The following is a 22719-nucleotide window of genomic DNA, read 5'->3' as shown; positions in this document are numbered from 1 at the left end:
TATAAATTTACAGTTGAGTTTCAGCACTGTATGGTAAAATATTTCGACACAATTTAAACAAAATAGAGCGATTTCATTGGCGAACTGTAAATGTTATTAATATAGAAATAATTCGTTCAATCAAGATTGTATCGATGCAATGAAATATTGACAGTGCAACAGAAAATGTTCTCCACTAAAGGTCTCAACCCGGTACGGAATTAGACCGAACCCGAAGTGGCCCAATTTAAGTCATCTCAAGTTAGATTGGTCATAATTAAAGTGTATTTATTGCATGTGTGTAGTTTTTTGTGTTATATGATGACTTTAAAAGTTGTTTTTTGTGTATTATGCAGGAACTCATTTGTTGGCGGAAGGATTACAGATGTACTACCAACCAGCAGTCAGGAGTTTTTAAAGTGGTGAATTGAAACAGTGTTACAACAGAATGAAGATTTCTGAAAAAAAGTAAATGGCTAGCCTATTATATTTTGGGTCTCATTGGACTTAGATAGTATTAATATTTAAAGTTTAAGTCAGTACATGTATATAATTCATCAAGAGCAGTGGAATCCAGAATTAAGCCTCAAATGTGACTGATTTACTATAGAACAAATACATGTAGTACGAAAATTCACCGGGCCGAGTCCTAGATATGGTCTTATGTTTCTCATCTCTGACATTTTTAACGACCCTCCCGTGAGATTTGTAAGAAGTTACATTTTTGACGAAAAATGACGTTTCTAAAGGCGGTTCCCGGATTCACCCCACCATATTGTAAAACATATGAATAAAAGAAACTTTTGGCGTGATTATTACCTAAATAACATAAGCCCGTTTTTATCTACCATAAAAAATTATGATAAAACAGATTTTATTTCCAGATTAACAAATGCTGACTGGAGTACTTGTTTTTACTCTACTGATGTTAATACTGCATGGATTTCTTTTAAAAATGTGTTTACTAGTGTTTTAGACTCTGTGGCCCCAGTAAAGGAAGTAAGACTACGTAACCAGTCAGAGCCTTGGATTAACTCCGAAATACTAGATAGTATCAAACAAAGAGACTCGTATTTATATACATACAAAAAGTATGGTGAAAGAGAGGATTATAAGATTTTTTGTAAGTTAAGGAATCAAATTCAAAGAGATATAAAGACTGCTAAGTCGGAATATTTTACTAACAAAATAGAGGAAAACAAATTTAATCCTAGCAAACTCTGGCAAAACTTAAAGACTTTGGGATATAAAAATGACAAGAAGAAATCTTCAAAATATTGTATTATCAATTAATGGGGAAAACTGCCATGACGCTGATACTGTTTCAAATTATTTTAACGATTTTTTTACAAGTGTTGCTTCTAAACTTGTTGAGAAATTACCTTCAAGTAAAAAATGTATGATTTAGGGTCTGAAAAGCTTTTCAATTTTTATAGTAAAAGAAATCCTGATAGTAATATTTTAAATCTACAACATGTATCTGAAAATTTTGTTTTTAAGGAACTATGCAACTTAAATGTTAGTAAAAGCACAGGATTAGATGGTATTCCTGCCCGATTTTTGAAGGATGGTTCTAGTGTTTTGAAAATACCAATTACTTACATTGTTAATCAATCTTTTTCTGAAGGTAAAGTACCTGATGAAATGAAGTTGGCTAGAGTAAAACCACTTTACAAGAAGAATAGTGTTCTAGAAGTTGGTAATTATAGGCCTGTCAGTATTTTAAGTGTAGTTTCAAAAATTTTAGAGAAAGCGGCTTATGTTCAACTTGAAACATTTTTGGTTTCCAATAATTTACTGTATGAACACCAGTCTGGTTTTAGAAGGTGTTATTCTACAGATAGCTGTCTTATTCACTTACAAGATGTTATAAGAATTAATACTAGTAAAGGGTTATACACAGGTATGGTGATGCTTGACTTGCAAAAGGCGTTTGACACCGTAGACCATGATATTCTTAGTGGAAAGTTAGAATTAATGGGTGTTCAGTCTATTTCCTGGTTCAGATCATATCTTTCAGAACGTTCACAAATTGTTAATATAGGAAATACTTACTCTAAATCAAACAGTGTGACCTGTGGCGTCCCCCAAGGTAGTATTCTAGGGCCGTTGCTTTTTCTGTGCTACGTAAATGATATGATTTTAAGTATTGATAATGATTGCAAGTTAATACTGTATGCAGATGACAGCACTATTTTATTCTCACATAAAGACCCGAATTTCATATCAGAAAAAACTTGGGACAGCCCTAGAAAGCTGTTCAGAATGGCTTGTAGACAATAAAGCTGTCACTCCACCTTGGTAAGACAGAATGTATGCTGTTTGGCCCCAAAAGAAAATTACAAAAGCAAGAACAATTTACTGTTACATGTAATGGTCATAGCATAAAGGGTACTAATTTAGTCAAGTATCTTGGTCTATATATCAATAGTGATTTATCTGGGGAAACTATTGTTAATAACATTATTTCTAAAGTGAATGCCAAGCTCAAATTTTTATACAGGCAGAGCAGACTTTTAGATACTAAAAACAAAACAGCTTTTATGTTCAGCCCTGATTCAGTGTCATTTTGACTACTCTTGTTCCTCTTGGTATGAAGGTTTATCAAAACATTTGAAAAGAAAGTTACAAATTACTCAGAATAAGGTATTAAGATTTGTCCAAAACTTAACGCCCAGAACTTCTGTAACAGTGTATGAGTTTGAAAAAATTTAATTGGTTAAATGTAGAAAACAGAGTCAAACAGTTAAGACTCAATCATATGTATAAGATTTTTTACAAAAAGAGTCCATCATACCTTAGAGCCGACTTTAGATGTTGTGCTGATGCAAGATTTTACAACACTAGATCAAGCAATTTTAATTTTATTGTCCCCCAGTGTAATTCTGTGATGAAACAGACCTTTTATTATAATGGAATTAAAGACTGGAATGATCTGCCAGAGTATATAAAATCCATTAATAATTTTGTGCAATACAAAAAATCTGTTAAAAAGTACCTACTAGAAAGTTAAAAAAGTCTATCAGAAGATGTATATGTGTACTACTAATGTGTTAGGCAATGTGATATAATATTTGTCTATGAAAGTGATACTAGGTTTATTTAAAAAAGGGCATACTTTTATAACTATATTTTCTTTTTCAACCAAAATCTTGACCAAAGTTTAGTTTAGTTTTTTATCTTGTTGTTTTTTTGTTGTTTTTTTTTCTTAGGGGGGGAAAGGGTTAAAATATGTTGTTTTTTTATTTCTATGGACCCCATTGGAAATAAGCATTTAGCTTAATGGGCTATCCATAGGTGCATAGTACCTCTTATTTTATTTTTTATGACAAAAGTGTGCTCTTTTATGCAATTTTATGATCTCATTTTATTTATATGATTTATATATGTTATCTCTTAACTGTATGATTTTATATTTTGTATCATGTGCTATGTTCCTAAAATGTATAAATAAATAAATAAATAAAATAAATTTTGCTTTTGTGTACTTGTTTATTCGTCCAACTAATTAGACTTGTCAAAGAGACATCGAGATAATTTTGGACGGGCGATGTCTTTTTCATTAAGAAAAAAAAAAGTTTGTAAAATGGGTCAAACCGTTCACGCCGAATTAATTGGGCTACTTGTTTATAATCTTGTGTAATACGTCTACTATACGTCCTCGCGAATGGTTTTATCAGATAGATATTTTATTGGAAGGAAAATATTTAGTGGCGTTCAGAAGATTTAACTCCCTTGCTTATACCGGAAGTTCATATCAGGTGCTTGACAACCGGACGCTACGCTAATTGACAATTAGTTCACAAGAGTTCAATTATCTTGTCAATTAACTGAGGAAACTATAAGACAAGATGGCAAACGAAAAAGTGATGAAAGGCGATATATTGGAGTTTGCTTCCAACATGAAGAAATTGGTTAATAATAAAGAGCACAGGTAGTTTTCCAAAAAAAGTTAATAGTTTGGAAATTCCAATATAAAAACACACTTTGCCATTTGATAATCCCTAGCTAGCCCATTACAACCAGGTCAGACATATACTATTTAGTTGATTGCACTGTATTAAGAACAAGTTGATCAATATATTTGGATAAGAACCTTAGTTTTCTACAAAATTATGTTTTAACAAAATGTATAGAAAGGGAAAGTGAAAGTTGAATTTAATAATTCTTTTTCTTTGTCTTTCCTTCTAGTGGCAAAGTTCATTGCTTAATTTTCTATAAAAACCTTTAATTTTAAATCAGATACATTCATGCGCCTGAGTCAGGTGTAACCTAGTCACTCTCCAGGAACGATTGTCTAAGGAAACTAAATTTTACCCGCCAATATATGACTGAAATACTGTTGGTAAAAGGTGTAAGATGAAACAAACAAAACAAATCATCAAATAAGACTTAATTTAAAATTGTCATAGAAACATTGATATGTTTTTTGATCGGGCAATATGTCTTTTTCCAATTCCAAACACAATCTGCATTTTTCTACACGGTCATTGCCCAATAAGAAGTTGTAACAGGAGTGATAACTAGCAATAACAGGAATATTAATATCTGTCATACGTTGCGGTTTGATTCAGAATTTATATCCACAGGTTGGTCGTGCAGCTAAGCTTGTTCCGCTATCAAGCATTGAGAATATTCAAATGTCCTGTCTAAAATTAAGAAATCTGTTGTTCAACTTTTTCTTTTTTCTTATCTGTATTCTATATAAGTGATATGTAATATGTTTGAATTATTATTTTCTTTTCAGTGACGTCAAGTTTCTGATTGGACAAAACAGAAAGGCTGTGTATGCTCATAGATGTATTCTGTCCTCAAGATGTGCTGTTTTCAAGGCTACGTTTGCAGAGCAAACACAAAAGAATGGCACAATAGATAAAGAAACTCCTTTTGTACTTTCTGACATGAATGCGGACATTTTTACAGCAATGCTAGAGTTTATCTACACAAATTGTGTAACTCTTACGCCAAAAATTGTAAGTGACTATTTTTTTCTTAGTACACTATAAATACAAATTTCACTGTAGTAGCATTTATTGCGATTTATAATAATGAAATAATTCATCTTTAATCTTTTGATTTTTTAATTAATGTGCATGTTTCCATCTTGGATCTTTCCATTATATAGTCACAGAAGTTTAGGACCAAAATGATTAAAAAACTTATTATCACAGAGCCTCTAAGTATCTGCTAATACAGTATGTCTTAAGTCAAACTACATTAAGTTAAAGGATAAAACTACTACATAATACTAATTATCATGAGTGAGACTTAAAAAGGGATTGGAGCACCACACTGTATTTCGGTATATACCGGGCAAGGTGCTTGAATCATAAAATGCTGAAAATCTTGCCTTTTTACCCAATGCAATGAACTTTAACAGGTCTAATTCATCTTTTTTACACCGATTTATGTATGATAATGAATGAAAAATGTAAAAATCGGCGAATAAAAGGATATTTGTCTATTTTGTGATCAATGATGATTTCTGCAAGATTCTAGAAGTACTGCTCCAATCCTGTATTGAGTTAAATCCAATTATCATGTCTATTCAACTTTCAACAATAAAAAAATATTTAACATTTCACTTAGAAACATAATTTTGTAAATTCATAGATTTGACTTTACCTGTAAGTATAATACTAAAATGTAAGTACATGTGTATAATACATAAATGTAACCTGTCTCTCTTGCTTATGATATTTCTTGGTTTTATGTATAATTATATATATATTTTTATAGGCAATAGAGGTTCTTGCAACAGCCCTTGAATATGGACTTGATGATTTACGAAGGGTATATATAATAAAATTTTCATTTTTTCCAAGTTTTAATATGTAACTTAAAAGCTTTGCTAATTTTAGTAGTCTTTAAATGTGATTAAAACAATGGTTGCTAATTTATGGTATGCATTTTAAAGCTGTGCAATATGTTTTAAATGTAATTATATGTCATCACGTTAGTGCAGTAACACCTTAACTCCTGATATGATTTAATAGGAGTTAACCCATTACTGCGCTACAAAGGTGATGATGCATCACTTTCATGGAATTGAAACACTGAGTCAGCCTATAGAAATAAAAACGAAATTTTTTCTGATCAAATTAAATTATACTTAACAGTTATGAGACATATGAAATTTCTGTATGTAAAAAGTAAACATATTGTGAAAATAATTTAGCAGCATCAAATGTTTAAGATCAGAGACTGAAATAGTTTGATGAGTTTATGGTATTGTTTCAGTTATGCTGTGAATATTTGGAAGAAAATCTCAGTGTACAGAATGCCTGTGATTGTATGCAAGCGGCAGTAACTTACGGCCAAGAAGAGCTGAAAGAAAAATGTTTAATATACATTGAACAGCATACAGAGGTAAGACTGTGTCCTGAAAGTCCGCTTGAAACTAAATCAAGCAACATTATCTGTTTAATTAATTCTTGGTAATTGGTAATAGTTTCCTGTAACCTTATCAAGGGCTGATTGCAAAACTGTTGTAAGTCCTTCTTTATTTCATAAAAGTTACTGCAGTTTTGCTGTCATTTTTACCCCCATTTTATAAAGAAGTGTTAGGTTTTATACATGAAAGTTAAACAACAGCATTTACATTTGGTATTCACTTTAAAGTACACATGCCACTTGAGTAATGAAAAATTAAGTTCTTTAAGCTTGTTAAATTTAAGTTTCCATTTTCTTTTCCTCTTGTAGTCCAAACATTGTTATATCTTTTAAAGTAACATTGACTTGTTTTCTGATAAAGACTTAATTATTTCCCATTATCGTAGATATTCATCCCACTCAATACCATGTATTTCATACAAGACAGATATATCTAACATTGAAGTATGATATTTATTTATTCTTTTGGTATTTTTATCTCCCCCCAACTACGAAGGAGGTGGGTCAGGCACATAGATTTGCTCTTGTTTGTCTGAATCACTGACATGTTATCCATCTTTTGACTTAAACTGTCAAAACACTGACACATTTCTATTTATAATTTTAATTTGAAATTGGAAAAGAATATTTTTTATCTTACATGTACTTTAAATCATTACGTTTTCTCAATTAAAGTGTAAGTTTTATATATTCTGTATACATGTACATGTATATAAGTGACAATTAGCATCAATTTTTGTAGCATGTATCCTGCAATTCTTTGAAATGTGTGAGAAATAATTGACTCTGTATAAAAAATATACCAATTTTGTGAGTTCTGACAGCAGAAACACTTCATAGTTCTTTCAGAAAGTTTTGTTACATGTATACATGATCATTACTTTAGTTTTCCAAGGTAAGTTGTGTAACGATCTTTACACTTTATAATAAGAGAAATTCAGAATTTAGTCAACTCAGGATGACATAATGCCTGTATTTTAAAGGCCTATTAGTCTCAAGTTATGCTTTCATTTTTATTCCTCAAAAGCTTAAAAAAAATTGTGTTCTGTATTATAAGGTAAAAAAAAATATTTATTCGCAATGAACAATCTTTTGTTTCTGTTGCTATTTTTGGCAATACGTATATTTACAATGAGTTAGTACTTTGTATGGAAGTCAAAGTACTACTTTGTTTACATTTTACGAGCGATTTTACAGCGCACACTCTCTATATGAGATAAGTATCTGACTTGCTCTTATTAAATCATTATTCAAATTTGATAGAACTCATGTTTATAAATGGAAATAATTATTTGTTTCTGAGGCATAATGTGCCTTTAAACAAAATTTTCAAGCAATACAAAAATGCTTATAGTGAGTCTTACTTTATAGAGAGCAATTATATGCTAATTTTAAATAACATTTGTATCTTATTATTTGCAGAGTGTGTTTAAGTCAAAAGCATTCCAGGAACTCTCTGAGGATGCCTTGTCTGAGATACTCAAAGTTGATGGTCTTAATATGGATGAAGCTGAAATTATTAAATACATCAAGGAATGGGCTGCAGTTAATTCAGTAAGCATTTGTACTTTCTATTTTTTTGAACATTTGTTTTATGTTAATTAAGAATGGGCAATCTCTCTTGATGATTATTTAGGTTCCATTTCTCTTGATGCTGTCTAAGTATTATCAGAGATTATTCGTACGTTGGTTTTAGACACTAATGGACATCTCCACTGCAGTTTTAAATCTTATCAGATCGCAAGCCTATGGTCCTTTGGTAAAACAAAACTTTTGTTGCCCTGCTTTATGTCAATATACTCTTTTTCTTTTTGCACAATAATATTTGCATTTTATTTGTAAAGATAGAGAAGAAATGCACAAATCTAAATCTTATATATAAACATCTGTACTTTGTTAGGACTATAGAGAGAATGTCTTCAAACAATTGTACTGCATTTAAACTTTCATAGACACTTTATGTATTGGAATGTTAGAATTTCCCCTTTTAATTACTGTATCATTCACGTACATATAGTCTACTTGACAACTTTGTTTGTTTAACCTCAGCCATAATTTTCTTTTACATTACAGGTTGTCCTTGGTAGACCAGTGGCAGATGTAGCTAAAAATGTTATACAGTGGGTCAGGCTTCCAATTCTTACCCCAGATGAAATCTCCAAAATTGAAAAAGAGAACAAAAAAGACAATATTGTGACAGTAAGTTTATTATATACAATTTTACTTGTTTTAAGTTACTTTTTATTAAGATATTGCTCAAATCCCATCATGACAACTGAAAATCTGTTTGAATGATGTGATTAGAACACATTTAGACATTTTGCTTATAAAGTTTATAAAAAGTTACTGTCTTAAATTCTTATTAAAGAATATCAATTTGGAAAAATAGTGTGTGTGTTTTTTTTACATGTTTTATATAGTGAAATCTTATATATTCTGTTTTGACTCCCAAAATTTGGGTATTATGACCACTGAAAAAAGTGTGTATTTAAGTTGAATAATGTAAGTTATCTTGTAAAAAAAGAGTCAGTGATGTAATGATCTCATAAAGTTTTATTCGGGCATCTTTGATTGAGTTTTATTAAACTGTCACTGCCTTTGAATATGGCTTGGCACTAATTTGTATTCAGATCAGATTTGTACCTGTTCATTGACTAATCTACAGATGTCTTAATTAATGTACAGATGCCATAATTAATATACAGTTTCCTAAATGTAATTAATGCATAGATGCTAAAATAAATGTTCAGATGACTTAATCACTTTACAGATGCCTTAATTAATACACTGATTTCTTATTTAACGTACAGATGCAGCCTTAATTAATATACAGTTGCCTTAGTCAATGTACAGTTGATTTAATTGCTTTATGTACAGATGCCTGAATTATTATTGAACAGATTGCCTTAATTAAAACATGCATACAGATATACCTGAATTAATGGACAGATACCTTTTCTGAATTTTCAAGTACAAAATTAATGCCTTTATTAAATGATAAATGTACCAATGGTTGAATTATTATGGTCCAGATGCCTAAATTAATGTACAGATGCCTCATTATGTACATATGACTGAAATATTAATGTACAGATTGGCATTTTTGGTGTTCTTCCATTTCGAAGGCACCTATAATAACATTGTTATAAGAAAGACAACATCAATGGATTATTATGTGTCATTTCAGGTTGATATGTTTGCAACTGCATGGAAATTTCATGCTTTAAATAAACCAGATGAGGGTAACCCTCTTGCAAAGAAGCGAATTGGAACACAAGACAGACCACATCATAAAAACCTCAACGGTTGATCCATCGTAACTCGTCCTCGAGTAAAAATGTAATCATCATTATCATAAACCATCACCATTAGACGCATAATTAATATCCATGAAAACAGTTCTACGGACAGTGACTTAAGAACTTTCTATTATCTTAACCTATATGCTTTACCAATGCTAAATAGTTGAAAATGGACTTGGGACTGCCTTTACTTTATAGATGATGATAGAAATTTCAGTTACAGTCTACTTAAATTCCGCAGCCAACAGTATAGACATTGTTTTTGTCTAAATATTCAGAAAATTTGTTGTATCTCATTTACATATTCATTTTTATTTGTAATGTGTACCATTTTTAATATTCATTAAGTTGAAAAAAGTATTTATAGAAGGAAAAGGGTAAACTTTAAAAAAATCAAATCACTCGAACAATTAATTACTGAATGATTAAAATCACTTAATTAATTTCTGATGATTTCATGATGATTTGTAACATTATAAATAATGGCCGATTGATTAATCTCACATTTTTCACTATTGATATGTAAAGTGAAATTATATTTTTACTGATATAAGATATTTTTGTCTGTTTTGAAATTTACATATACATTTAAGTCATTATTTGTTGAAATTCCATGACTTGATATTGTTTTATGCTTTAAATACGATAAACCCTTAGTCTTCTGAATGTTAAACAACCGAGTCTCCTCAGGTTACTTACATTAAGGTTTTCATTGACCACCATACTTTTGGCTTAAAATTCATATCTTTGGCTAATACTCCATGGAAATTGCATGGAGATAAATTAATATCTTTTGACAGCAGAATCTGCTTTTTTTGTGACTTAACTGGTGTATTGACTCTCATATACATACAATAGTCTTTGCCTACAGCTTGATACCAGACCAGCACCTGAAAGCAAGTACTTTAGCTTCTTGTCAGTTACCAAACTGTGTGACCCACCTTTTTTTGTTTCTTAAAAATTGGATAGTATTAAAAATTTAGGCAAGCAGCATTTTGAGCAGACACTAATTTTTCCAACATGCAAGGCTAAGGAGGATAACAAGTAAATATATATCTGTATTTAGTATATGCCATTTCATGCATGATAAAGATAATGTTTGAATGATTGTTATTCAATAGTTACAGTTATATATGAAATTTCAAGCAATATACATGTATGTATTATATATGTATTATGGCAAACCAAAGCTAAGATGGAAACCAGTCTAAAAATAAAGCACTGCCATTGGTCCATTTCAAATGTATTGTCAGTTTGAGCCAATCAGATGCTTGCATTTAAAGACTGGTTCTAGTCCTCAAAGTTTTTTTTATTACATTGTTTTATATAACCTTTGAACTTTGGCTCATCAAGTTTGCCATGGTGTGTGCATTAACTATTTCACTAACTTATGAGATTATGAAACCATTTAATAAAAAGATATTGTACATTATTGTATTTGATTATATCATATAGCACAAAAGTGCTGTTAAAGTTGTTCGACAAGTTTTATGCAATGTTAGTATGATATATTAAATAATTTTTATTCTAGTGATAAAACTAGGGAAAACAACTTATTTTTAATATAATCATACATGTATTTATCTGTGATGCATAAACATACTTATTTCAGTATTTGTTTAATCTTGTTTCTTCATGGTTGTTTTTATTAAAGAATAAATGATAATGACATTGTTAAAAGATATTCTGAAATGTGTATTTAAATTAAGGTGCAAGTTATGCACGTAATATTTGAATTCATAAAAAAACCTGTTGGAGTATATTGCAAATCATGGATAAAATTATTACTTTATTAATATAGTCTGTGATAACAATTTACTTGTTTTTGATAAAAATACAATAACATGTAATTATTTATTGTTATTATTTAAGTCTACTATGATTTTTAACTAGTTATGAAATATTTTAAACATTTTATTTATACCTATATACAATATACAAATTGAAAGTTCTAAATAATGACATAAAGAAAACTTCCAGTTTTGATATTTCATAAAAAATATAGTAAACTTAGTAGTTGAAATTGTACAGACAGACACAAAATTAATTATGTTTCACATGGGAAGTTTAAAAATCCCAAACTTTTGAAACAGGTTATCTGAATATGTCTTGAATATTGTTGCCATTGCAAAAAGTGCATAATATTGAATGATCTGATAAAAAAAAAACTCCAAAGAAACAACTGTTACCTGTATATTTTTTCACTTTCTAGCACTGTTTTTAAAGTAAGCACTGTTGTGTTTTGAAATCAAAATATTAGTTAGTATGTTGTTTGGATCTATTTTACTATATTTTCTTGATGAAAGTACATTTTTTTCTGTAGAATAGAGTGTATATTTGATAGTGTATTTAACTTGTTTAAGAGTACATTAAATTTGATATAAAAATCAAATGTTGTTTTTATATTCACAAGTAAACATTTAGTTTCTTTGTCAGAAAGTACATACTCCTTGAAAATTTGGTTTATGATATAAAGGCAGTGTTTAGCTATAGAATTTGTGTATGGAATTCTTCCAACTTTTTTCAACTTTATGTCTGCTTCCTGGAACTTACTGGTGACATCATGAGCCCAGTAACTGGTCTCAAATTCATGATTCACGAGTTGAGAAGCAGACACTTTTGTCACCAGGCCACTATTCTGCTGAACCTATTTTTAAGAAGCTTGTCTCGAGTTAAAAAAAAGATAATTACATGTATTTCTTTTCCACGAGATGATGGTTGCTACATATAAGTCTTAGTTATTGTACTGGCTACATTATTATATACATGTATATGAAAACTGGTTCGAAAAAAAAACGCATCTCTTTGGATCTGTCAGTTGTGTAAAACTGACTTGATAATAAGCAGACAATATAAAACCACAGGAGTACATATAGTATATTACATTAAAGTTTTTATACGCCAATTTGAAAAACGGGTCGAATTTTAGCCCCCCCCCCCCCCCCCGGGGCAGACTGACGGACAGGGACAGGTGGGTGACACAATTATTGTCCGGAGCATATCTCTACATGTATTGAGGAATTTAAATAAAACTTCATAGAAATGTTCACCACTATTAGAATCTGTGTCGCGCACATGAACCAGGTCTCTACTTCTACATGCATAAAGGGATTTCAATATAACTTGGCACAAATGTTCACCATTGTGAGGCGGAGTACGTGTTGCGGGCAAACAAAGTTTAGGTCCCTGCGGCCAAGGTCAATGTCACACATAGGGGTCAAAGTTCAGATAAAAATATGAAAATGTGTAATCAGACCATTTAGCCACCATTTATTGAAGGATTGAAACACAAAAGGTCATTATCATGACTACGGGTGTGAAACATGTAATTTAGGTTAATATATGCAAGGTCAATGTCACTAAAGATGATAAAATATAGAGATTTTGTCCAGAGTATATCTCCTACACATATGGAGGGATTCTAATGAAACTTCATAGAAATATTAGAAGCTGTTATATGCGCATGAACCAGGTCTCTAGGTCAAAGGTCAAGGTCATACTTAGAGGTCATTGAAAAACGCTTGTTTGGAGCAAAACTTCTGCATGCATAGAGGGATTTCAATATACATGTAACTTGACACAAATGTTCACCATTGTGATGTTGAGTGTCGCGTGCAAAATTCAAGTGCCTGTGGCCAAGGTCAAGGTCACACATAGGGGTCAGTCATCATTTATTGAGGGATTGAAACACAAATGGTCATTATCATGACTACCATTGTGAAGCTAAGTATTGTGCACATAATCCAGGTCCCTGCTACCAAAGTCAGGATCACATAGAGAGGTTAAAGTTTTTGTACGGGGACCATTTAGTCATCATTTATTGAGGGATTGTAACACAAATGATAATAACTATCATGACTACATTTGTGAAACATGTAATTTAGGTTAATATTTGCGAGATCAAGGTCACTAGAGATGATAAAATATCCAGATATTGTCCGGATACTGCCCAGAGCATATCTCCTATATGCATATCTATAATACTCACATCTCTGACAAAAGCTTTGTCGTCTCTGTTTAATATTAAATTTACAACAATTAATAATATGGCCATCATAATGAGCCTGTTTTTAAAAACAATTAATTTTAGAAATTGCTTATATAACGTATCAACAGGTTGCATGAATGTATATCACGTGTATATTCTTTATCATATACCCGTGCCGATTTTGCGAATCGGTAAATATGGTATTGCACGGTGTGGCGCCGTTATATGTCGCAACGCCGCTAAATGTCGCACTTGCCGCGTAATGTCGCACCATTTCGCTAAATGTCGCAACATCCGTTAATTGTCCGTTAAATGTCACAATTATAACGTTAAATGCCGTTCGATTTTCCCTTACCGTTAAATGTCGCAACACTACCGTTAAATGTCGCAAGATGTAATTTTATGTTGAACTCAAGTTTTATTGTTGTATCATATTAATTAAATCTGCCTACTCAATTTGAAAGCGAGTGAATTTATTATATATGGAACTGCGGTACAATTTTGGTGGCGATAACACTCATCTTGTAAATAAATGTATATTGTTTTGCGTTTGATTTTACCTGATCTTATGCAAGTACATATTGATAACTATACAATTGTCTACTATTTGTATGAAACTGCAAAATTGGCATTGTTCTGTAAATAGTTTAGTACAATTGTGTCTGTTAAATGGCAGAAGAGACAGGCTGCCTGAGGTGGAAGTCTGATGGCCTTGTTGACTGAGGAGGCAAATTGTCTCGCTGTCGGAAGAGGAAGCCTAAATTGCTGACGACCTGGGCCTTAAGACATTGCCTAACGCCCTGTAAGCCTAACGTTGGTAGCCTTGTATCCTGAGGAGGCCGCCTAACATCCTAACAGCCAATCGATGTCAGCTTTGCAAGCTGAAGTTGGCAATCTAACAGCTTAGAGTCGGCAGCCTAGTAGCTTAAAGTTAGAGACTTATATTATAAATATGGAAACAATTTAAAATACAGTAAAATCACTATGAAAGGTCATGCAAAAGCACATACACATGCATGATTATGGACAAAAACGCCTTTACCTTTAGGGCACTTAACTTTGTAGTCTAATAGCCTAGCGCTGGCAGTCTACGAGCCTGGCAGCCTAAAATTGGTGTCATGTTATAACAAATGGAACGATCAAAATAATAAAACGGCAAGTTGGATTTTTCCTAAAATCTACTGGTACCAAGGGCTTCATAATATACACATTTATTAATCAATACAATAAACATGATCATGGCAAGTAACATAATTATTGCATAAATTTTAATCAAGTTATTGCCATTTTTTATAACATGTTTTATGATATGACAAATGTATTTCATATTTGGAAGGTAGATATCTTGCATGGTATTCTTCCTTTTGATTGAGGAAGGGATCAATGGGCCATGGTCACAAATGCTAAAATAGATTTCAATTTGCATGATGAAGTTTACACGAACAAATTATGCTTTTATCAAATTTGCTAGTCGTATGCGTGTTTTTATTTCCATTTTAACGCCAGAAAGACCGTGGTCATTCATATTATTGTTGCAATAAATTAAAAAGATATTTTCTTTACTCATCTGTTCCATTTTTTTGTTTTGAAAAATAAAGTTCTTAAATTTATCTTAAAATAGATAGACTATTGTGCGTATGTTTGTATTTAAGGTCATTTGATCTTCACTATGACGTATTCGACATGCGCATCTGAGGACGAACATAAAAGTGGTTACAGATATCTAACCAAAATCGTTGTTACATATGTACGAGTATAATTCATGTCTTGTCTTTTTGGAAAAAATGTCAGATTTAATATCAGTGAAATATTTATAATGAAGCGTTACAGATTAAGATTTTCATTACAGCAAAGCAATGATATAAAAAGTCTAAATTCTCTGGCCAAAACGGCTAGCTGTCTTCAGCCAAACAGCAAGGCCAATATGAGCTTAATCAGTTATTTGTATTCTTATTATATGATAGTTACTGAGAATCTTTCATAGTATAAACTACTATAAAGCGACTTGGCGAGTAAAATATCACTTGCCACAATGTCAAAGCGTAAATAATTTTTGACAAATCGTAAAATTTACTAAATCTTGTTTACTTATTTTAACTTTGACATCTGCTTACTGTGTGTGAATTTGCGTTTATTTATACTCGCCACCGGTTGCCCATATGGGCGAGTCCTCCAGAAGAGTACAAGTCATTTTAAATTTTTGAGGATAGTGCAATTATAGATATAGAAAGATGCCCCGATTCCAGAAGCTTCCCCTTCCTTAAAGTGCCAAGTTGTTTAGCACCCATACACGGGACCTCGATTTAAAGTATCATCCGGAAGACTGATCAGTAATTTTAGTTGGCCAGCCCGGGAATAGAACCAACAAGGTCGAGGTTGCAAGTCTCGCGCTCTATGCAGGCTGGCTGCTTACAAAAATTACGGTGCATATAATCGTAAAATTCGCTCATATCTAGCACCCGACTGCGTATCGAATACTACATGATCAAGGAGTACTACATGATATTTTTTTCCTGATTTTCGTACTGACCGTGCATTTCATACTATGTTTTTCACGTATTTGCCGTTTCTGTTAAAATGGAAAAAAATGCCTTGATATTCAATAAATATTTCACGTTTTTGTTTTTGTTTTTTTTTTTTGAAAATATAAAAGGGAGATATTTTAGAAAAAAAAAAACATCTGTCCTTTAGAAATGCATTAGTACTTTCATATGAAATAAGTATTTAAGTTTAAAGTGAATATGTTTGAAATTAGCCGTAACCAAAAAGTTAATCAGAGCGAAAACATCTTAAAGAAATAAGGGGAATAACTTTGCAAATTATAACTAGGATTATCTGCCTTTTGATATTGCATCATATGATCATAGTGAACAACTAAACCACGTTTAAAGTAAATTCGGTAGTTTCTGAGAAAATAAATGAAATTACATAAACCAAATTCCGAGAGTGACAATACCATAATACCTTTAATCTGTTGTCAATCAGGGTTGCAAATGAAAATGTTAAACAAAAGAAAAATACTTATCTGTTGAGAATTTAATATCAATTATCCTTTCTAGCCTAAAGATTAACATTATTATAGAAGCTCAAAACACCTCGATATTTATGTTCGTTAAAAGAAACCAAGTAAGACAAAGATTAATTTTTGTGTAATGGCAATTACAATTAAAATAACTATGAGAAATGTTAAAAAGTAATATAATTCTACTTTAAAACATGATTTAAACATGAATTTACATCTTGCCGACATTTAACGGTAGTGTTGCGACATTTAACGGTAAAGGGAAATTCGTGCGACATTTAACGTTAACATTGCGACATTTAACGGCAAATGATTTTGCGACATTTAGCGGCGGTTGCGACATGTAGCGTCAATGGTGCGACATTTAGCGGCAAGTGCGACATTTAGCGGCGTTGCGACATATAACGGCGCCACACACGGCCACTTTGACGTGTTATACAAACATAGTGTAAAGACTCGCTAAATGTTAGCGTTACACTATAGGCCCCTCAATGAAAAATGATTCTTTTTTTACCTTAAACCGGCCTTATTTTGGGTATGTGATAAATAGAATATTATATTCGTTCATTACTAAATTTATTGAACTCGCCAGAGGTTTGCATGATATAATTTTATTCAACTCGTTCAATAAATTCAATGATGAACTTACACTCATTCAATATCCTTTATATCTATATTTTACATATAATTACTTTCCTTAATGCAAGTATTCTTTAACAAGATTCATATATATATAATGTTCACAAGTTTTGACAAAAAATTGCGCACCGTTTAAAATTATGATATCCCGATAGGCAATTTGAACGTCGTGTCATTATGACGTCAGTTCCGTTATGCAGCATTTCTTTTGTTTTATTTAATGCTCTTTTTAAGACACGCAAAATCTCTATATTAACTTATTTGATTAAGTCTAATTTAAAAACAAATATTATTAAAAAATATTAACAATTTCAATCGGTTTTATAACGTTAAAACGATGAAATTTATTTTCCCGTTTTGCGAGAGTTTGAACGTTATTAATGTAACGTTGACGTCGTTTCTTAGCGACGTTACATTAGCGTTAGCATCAACCAAGCGATTGCATACACACAACTTCATCAGCGAATTTTTTTTGGAAATTCATCGATTTTATCATGAACATGGAGACGATATTAATTCCTAAAGTGTCTACGTTGACGAAAGATATAGAAATGTAAATATATTTACTTTCATTGGTGAAAAATTGTACAATTTTATATAAATAATTGACTAGGCTGTCTGCTTGTATATTAAAGGGTTTTTGAATAGATATAGTCTTACCATGGAGTTGAATGTGTATGTATATCTGTGGTCTTACTGTGGCATAAAGATAACCAAGTCCTATCAATTTTAATGTTATGCTAATTTGCTAAATTTCAGTTTTGCTAAATAACACAATCGTTTTAGCCTGATTTGTTATACAGTATACCTAGATCTTCTTCGAACTACAATATAGTCTGTTTCCTGGAACTAATTAACCAGTATGATATCTTCAGACGAAAACCAAGATGGACTCTAGTTAATGAGAAACATTATATAAACACACGTGTGTCTTTGTGCATCAATAACTCAGTAAATCTGATATTTTTCACGACTGAAATAGCAGAAAATATATAAAAAAATATGTTTTCCTTTTTTTTTTACAGAGTTCGTGCTATAGTTAGCTATCAGAACAATACTTTTTAAAATTCATCCGGCAACGTCATTTTAAGCCCAAAGACCCTTTTCAATAAGATATTATCAATATTATTTAAGAATAAGAAAATGCGCAAAGATGAGTTCGAATCGCGATAAGTCTGTACACTTGTCTCAATCTTTGACAAATGTGCTTAATACTCGTATACAATGAACACTATGGCCAATTATTACATGTACATGACATGATATTAAAATGCAAGTTTTAATGAAACAAAACAAAAGAAAACATTTATAAACAGTCCTGTCAATTCATTTTTATTTTCGTTTTCCTTTTCAGGTTTTCAAACATTGAAAAGTTTTCTGCCGTAACGGGATATGTTCCAAACATGGAACACGTATCAAAAAAGATAAAAACAGTGCGAGGTTAGTCTAATTTCTTTTAACTTTTGTATTTTTATTTCGATTTATGAAAGATTATTTTGTGCAATGTCTTCGATCTTTGTTCATAACTCGTCTTTACTATATATAGTGGTGAAATTCTGATGTTTTTTCATTCCATCTTTTTTTGTGAAACCAATAATTTTCATTCAAAGCAATCAGATATTTAACGAACTGCATTGTATTCATTTAATCTAATGTCTGTTTCATCAAGTAAATTTATTTGTCTAATGTGATATATACTTAAACGTGATAGCTTGTGTCTGCTTTTTATCATGTCGTCTGTATTAACAGCGTTCAAGAATGTCGTCTGCTATGACATAGCTTGAATTTTTCTTCAAAGCAATTATACATTACTTTACTGTTCTCTATTCCTTGTTTCCCAACAGTCCATTTATTTGTATGATTCTAAAGTGATAGCTGGTTTCTGCTTCATATACTGTCGTCTGCAATAATAGCGTTTGAGAATGTCGTCTGCTGCACAGATCTCTCGTAATATGCTCTCGTGTAATTGTTTCTTTGTATTTCACTTTTCTTTCTTATCTTCTATATTTCCTTCTCTTTCTATATATAGGCAACAGACTTACAAATGTCCTCCGTACTTTGAGAAATTCTGTCCTCAAGAAATCACGTGCAGATTATAACCTTCTTACAAATGACGAGTTCAGATATACATTGTAAGAAATGTCGCCTTCTTTCTTTCTTTCTTTCTTTCTTTCTTTCTTTCTTTCTTTCTTTCTTTCTTTCTTTCTTTCTTTCTTTCTTTCTTCCTTTAGCACTAAATATATTGCTACTAATTTGTAATTATAAACATTCTGCCACCACTGTACTGAATGTATGCGTCTACAAATCGAATTCGAATTGTCCTTATTCACATATTTATTTATTTTTTGTTTTCATAGATTTTCATCAGAGACCAAAGCCAAGTTAAGAGAACGGAAACAGACGTTGGTAGAGTTAATAAAGAGACACGAGAGGGCGCTGCTAGCCCTCAGAGACGTTAGAATGGTAAATGTACATTATTTTGGTATAAGTTCTTTTGAAATCATTATCTCCTGATCAATATAAAATGATATTTTTCTCTTTTCACATACACACGGAATTGTTTCAAAAGACGCTAACTATTGGCAATAAAACTGAATATATTTTTGGAGATATTAAAATTAAGTACATGTATTAGGAAAACACATTCTGTTGTATACAACGAAAGAACCAAATTCCATCGTTTTGAAATATGAACGGTTTTCTATTGAAAGGGGTCGTCGGGGAAACATACACCGAAAATGATATAATAATAATATTATATAGAAATTGCAACTAATTAGATTCAAAGGTTCTTTTTTCTTTGTTTTGTTTGTTACGTGTAAAATATTACTATGAATATTATTCATTCTATTTATGTTTTCTCTTATTTCAAACATTTTGATATTGGTTTGTTTATAGAAATGTTGGAAATCCAAAGACAAACTAGACGAATGCAAACTTTCTCTAGAAACACAAAAATCCGCTCTTAGATATAACGAAGATGAAAAGAAACCAAGAACCGCTGCCATTAAGGTATGTGTCTTTCTAGACATTATACAATTATAAAATGAAAATTATTCTGTAAACATCACTTTAAGCGGACATTTATTGTCGTCACTTCCGGTGATACTCATGTATTCATGTACATTTGTATATTCTTGGTTGTATAATGATAAAATAAGTTTCATTTAAAGCAATACAAAAATAATTTTTTAATTATATATTACTCTCTATTTCATTTGCAGAAACATCAAATAACTCTAATCATCATATATTCTATCTTTTTTTCTGTAGCTTATGCAAGTATTTCTAGAGAAGAGAAAGCTTGTTCACGAACAATTCCTCGGAGAGTTTGAGACAAAATTCCTAGCTGAAATAAGCTTAAGAGAGAAAATTAATAAGGTATGTTCTCACTTCTTTTTATCTAAATGAATGAATGAATGAATGAATTAATTAAATAAATAAATGAATGAATAAATGGATAAATGAATGAATGAATGAATGAATGGATGGATGGATGGATGGATGGATAAATGAATGAATGAATGAATGAATGAATGAACGAACAGACGAACGAACGAACGTACGAACGAACGAATGAATGAATTAAATTTAAAAAAAAACTTAAAACTATGTTTTTGATATATAACCGTTTTTTTTAAATTCTTGTGATAAAAAAGAAAGACAAGAAATGCTAATTATCTTAAAATTGAGTGGATGTTTATTTTCTTATTTAGATTGCTCGAGATATGGAAGCTGACATTGTTGATATGATGGTAGATAGAATTAGAGTTATGATGACTGACAATAAACAGGTTATAAGGTAAGTTAACATGTGTATCACGCTGATATATTTAATTTTACACTGTATTTATTACTAGTATTTTTGAATTGTGGTAATCTTTAAGCTGCTTACTTTGTGAAATGGACTTTGAATTCGGACCGCAATATTAAAAACACGTTAACGTGAGCAGCCGACAATTTACAACTTTGTCAGACTGCAAAAAATGTATGATGTCCCCACAGGATGTTGAAGTTCTTTTACTAAATGTGAAATATTTGATCAATTTACTTACACAAAATTATATTTTCAAAATGAATTACTCTTCGTTTTCACGAGCCTCACTGTTTAATGCTCAAACAAGTCCTAAAATCTTAATAACCTGTAATGTCATCACAACACGATGTTTATCTCAAAATTCTCTGTTTATTTCGTTTATATTTTACAGTGATACAAATATGAGAAAACTTGCCCACAACTTTACTATCAGACATGTTCGATCATACAAGTTTGTTCATTGCTCAGGTTCGTTTATACACGTCTTTTAACATTTAAAAGCATCCTTTGCAACGGAAGTAATATTTCTGCACATGCGCAGTATATTATGATCAGAAACCACGGTTTTATCAAGTATTTCAAAAAGCTTGTCAAAGTATAAAACATACCATTTCATTTGTCTCTAATTTTTTAGAATAACGCTATTTCCGAAAATTTCTGTTTTTTTCGTCTTTGAAAATAAAAAAGAAATGAATCCTTTATTGTTTCAATCCATACACTTTTTTATAAAGGGCGAAAAGGAAAAAAGGTAGGATAAGGGTGTGAGGGGATGATAGTTTTTGAGAGGTTGGGGGTTAAATGTGAGTATTAATTTTGCGAAATAGATAATATTGATAGTCAATCGTTTCAATGAAAGTGTGTATCCTATTATTGCGATATGGCCAAATTTTATTCTTGTTTTGTGCATGAAAAAAAATAATTTTGCAATACTGTTACGTTTACAGAACATTCCATGCCAGAAAGTCTGGATCGAAAAGCCACAATACGATAGCAGCCCAGTTTAAATGGAGCAGCCATAAAAAAGACAGGTATCTTTCCCCCTATTCTCTGCAGGCCCTTTAAAACCCGAAACTGTTATTACATGAAATACGAAAAACCTTGGGGCATTTTTTAATAAAAAGTCCCCCAATTCTCTTCTGAAATTTACAAACTTTAAAATTTGGTTTTATTTCCCCGGGATTACGATTAAAATTTTTTTTTTTTCCATTTCAATTTCACAAAATAAAGATTTTAAATTCAGAAATCAGATTTCAAAATTGTATTTTAACTTCAGAATTTAACTCAGGAAATTTCCGTTTTAAAACTTTACAATATTTCACGAAATTTATGATTTTAAATACACGAATTTATGATTTAACTTATGAATTCTGTAGTGAAAAACCCGAATTCATGGAATTGAAATTTTTGAATTTGTAAAAGAAAGACTTCAAGAAGTTTGTAACATCCGGCTTTCGCAAACAGGGGCTCATTCATCCCTTTATTCAGACACTCAAGTTGAATCACCGACCTTTTAAAAATACTGTTAAGTTTTATCACAAGTTCATTTCGTTGAAAGAAAGTTTTTATTTTTTTCAAACAA

At 31.1% G+C, this 22719-nt stretch overlaps 2 protein-coding genes across 2 annotated transcripts; both read left to right on the top strand.

Annotated features, from left to right (window-relative positions):
* Positions 1 to 3712: 3712 nt before the first annotated feature.
* Positions 3713 to 10387, top strand: LOC132732764 (BTB/POZ domain-containing protein 19-like). Its single transcript, XM_060719263.1, has 7 exons — positions 3713 to 3913; positions 4727 to 4952; positions 5719 to 5772; positions 6220 to 6348; positions 7795 to 7926; positions 8446 to 8571; positions 9560 to 10387. Exons 1-7 carry the CDS (start codon positions 3831 to 3833, stop codon positions 9680 to 9682), a joined length of 873 nt encoding a protein of 290 aa, XP_060575246.1. The 5' UTR covers positions 3713 to 3830; the 3' UTR covers positions 9683 to 10387.
* Positions 10388 to 17749: 7362 nt separating this feature from the next.
* LOC132732766 (uncharacterized) lies at positions 17750 to 21608 on the top strand (the record flags this gene model as incomplete). Its single annotated transcript, XM_060719265.1, has 8 exons — positions 17750 to 17876; positions 18678 to 18763; positions 19353 to 19455; positions 19681 to 19786; positions 20222 to 20335; positions 20597 to 20704; positions 21040 to 21125; positions 21532 to 21608. Coding segments are annotated over exons 1-8 (739 nt in total), but the record flags the coding sequence as incomplete, so codon positions are not given.
* Between the last annotated feature and the right edge of the window lie 1111 nt (positions 21609 to 22719).

This window comes from Ruditapes philippinarum, unplaced genomic scaffold, assembly GCF_026571515.1.
Source record: "Ruditapes philippinarum isolate M1 unplaced genomic scaffold, ASM2657151v2 ctg2639_1_1_1_1, whole genome shotgun sequence".
Lineage (NCBI taxonomy): Eukaryota > Metazoa > Mollusca > Bivalvia > Venerida > Veneridae > Ruditapes > Ruditapes philippinarum.
The sequence above is the reverse complement of the archived record's forward strand: the minus strand, read 5'-3'. Positions and strand labels throughout refer to the sequence as shown.

Bases quoted from the DNA above. Each gene is read 5' to 3' on its own strand.
- LOC132732764 (XM_060719263.1), top strand. From the start codon at position 3,831: ATGGCAAACGAAAAAGTGATGAAAGGCGATATATTGGAGTTTGCTTCC. The intron at 3,914-4,726 runs GTAGTTTTCCAA...TTTTCTTTTCAG, and splicing joins GTTAATAATAAAGAGCACAG to TGACGTCAAGTTTCTGATTG. The intron at 4,953-5,718 runs GTAAGTGACTAT...ATATTTTTATAG, and splicing joins TAACTCTTACGCCAAAAATT to GCAATAGAGGTTCTTGCAAC.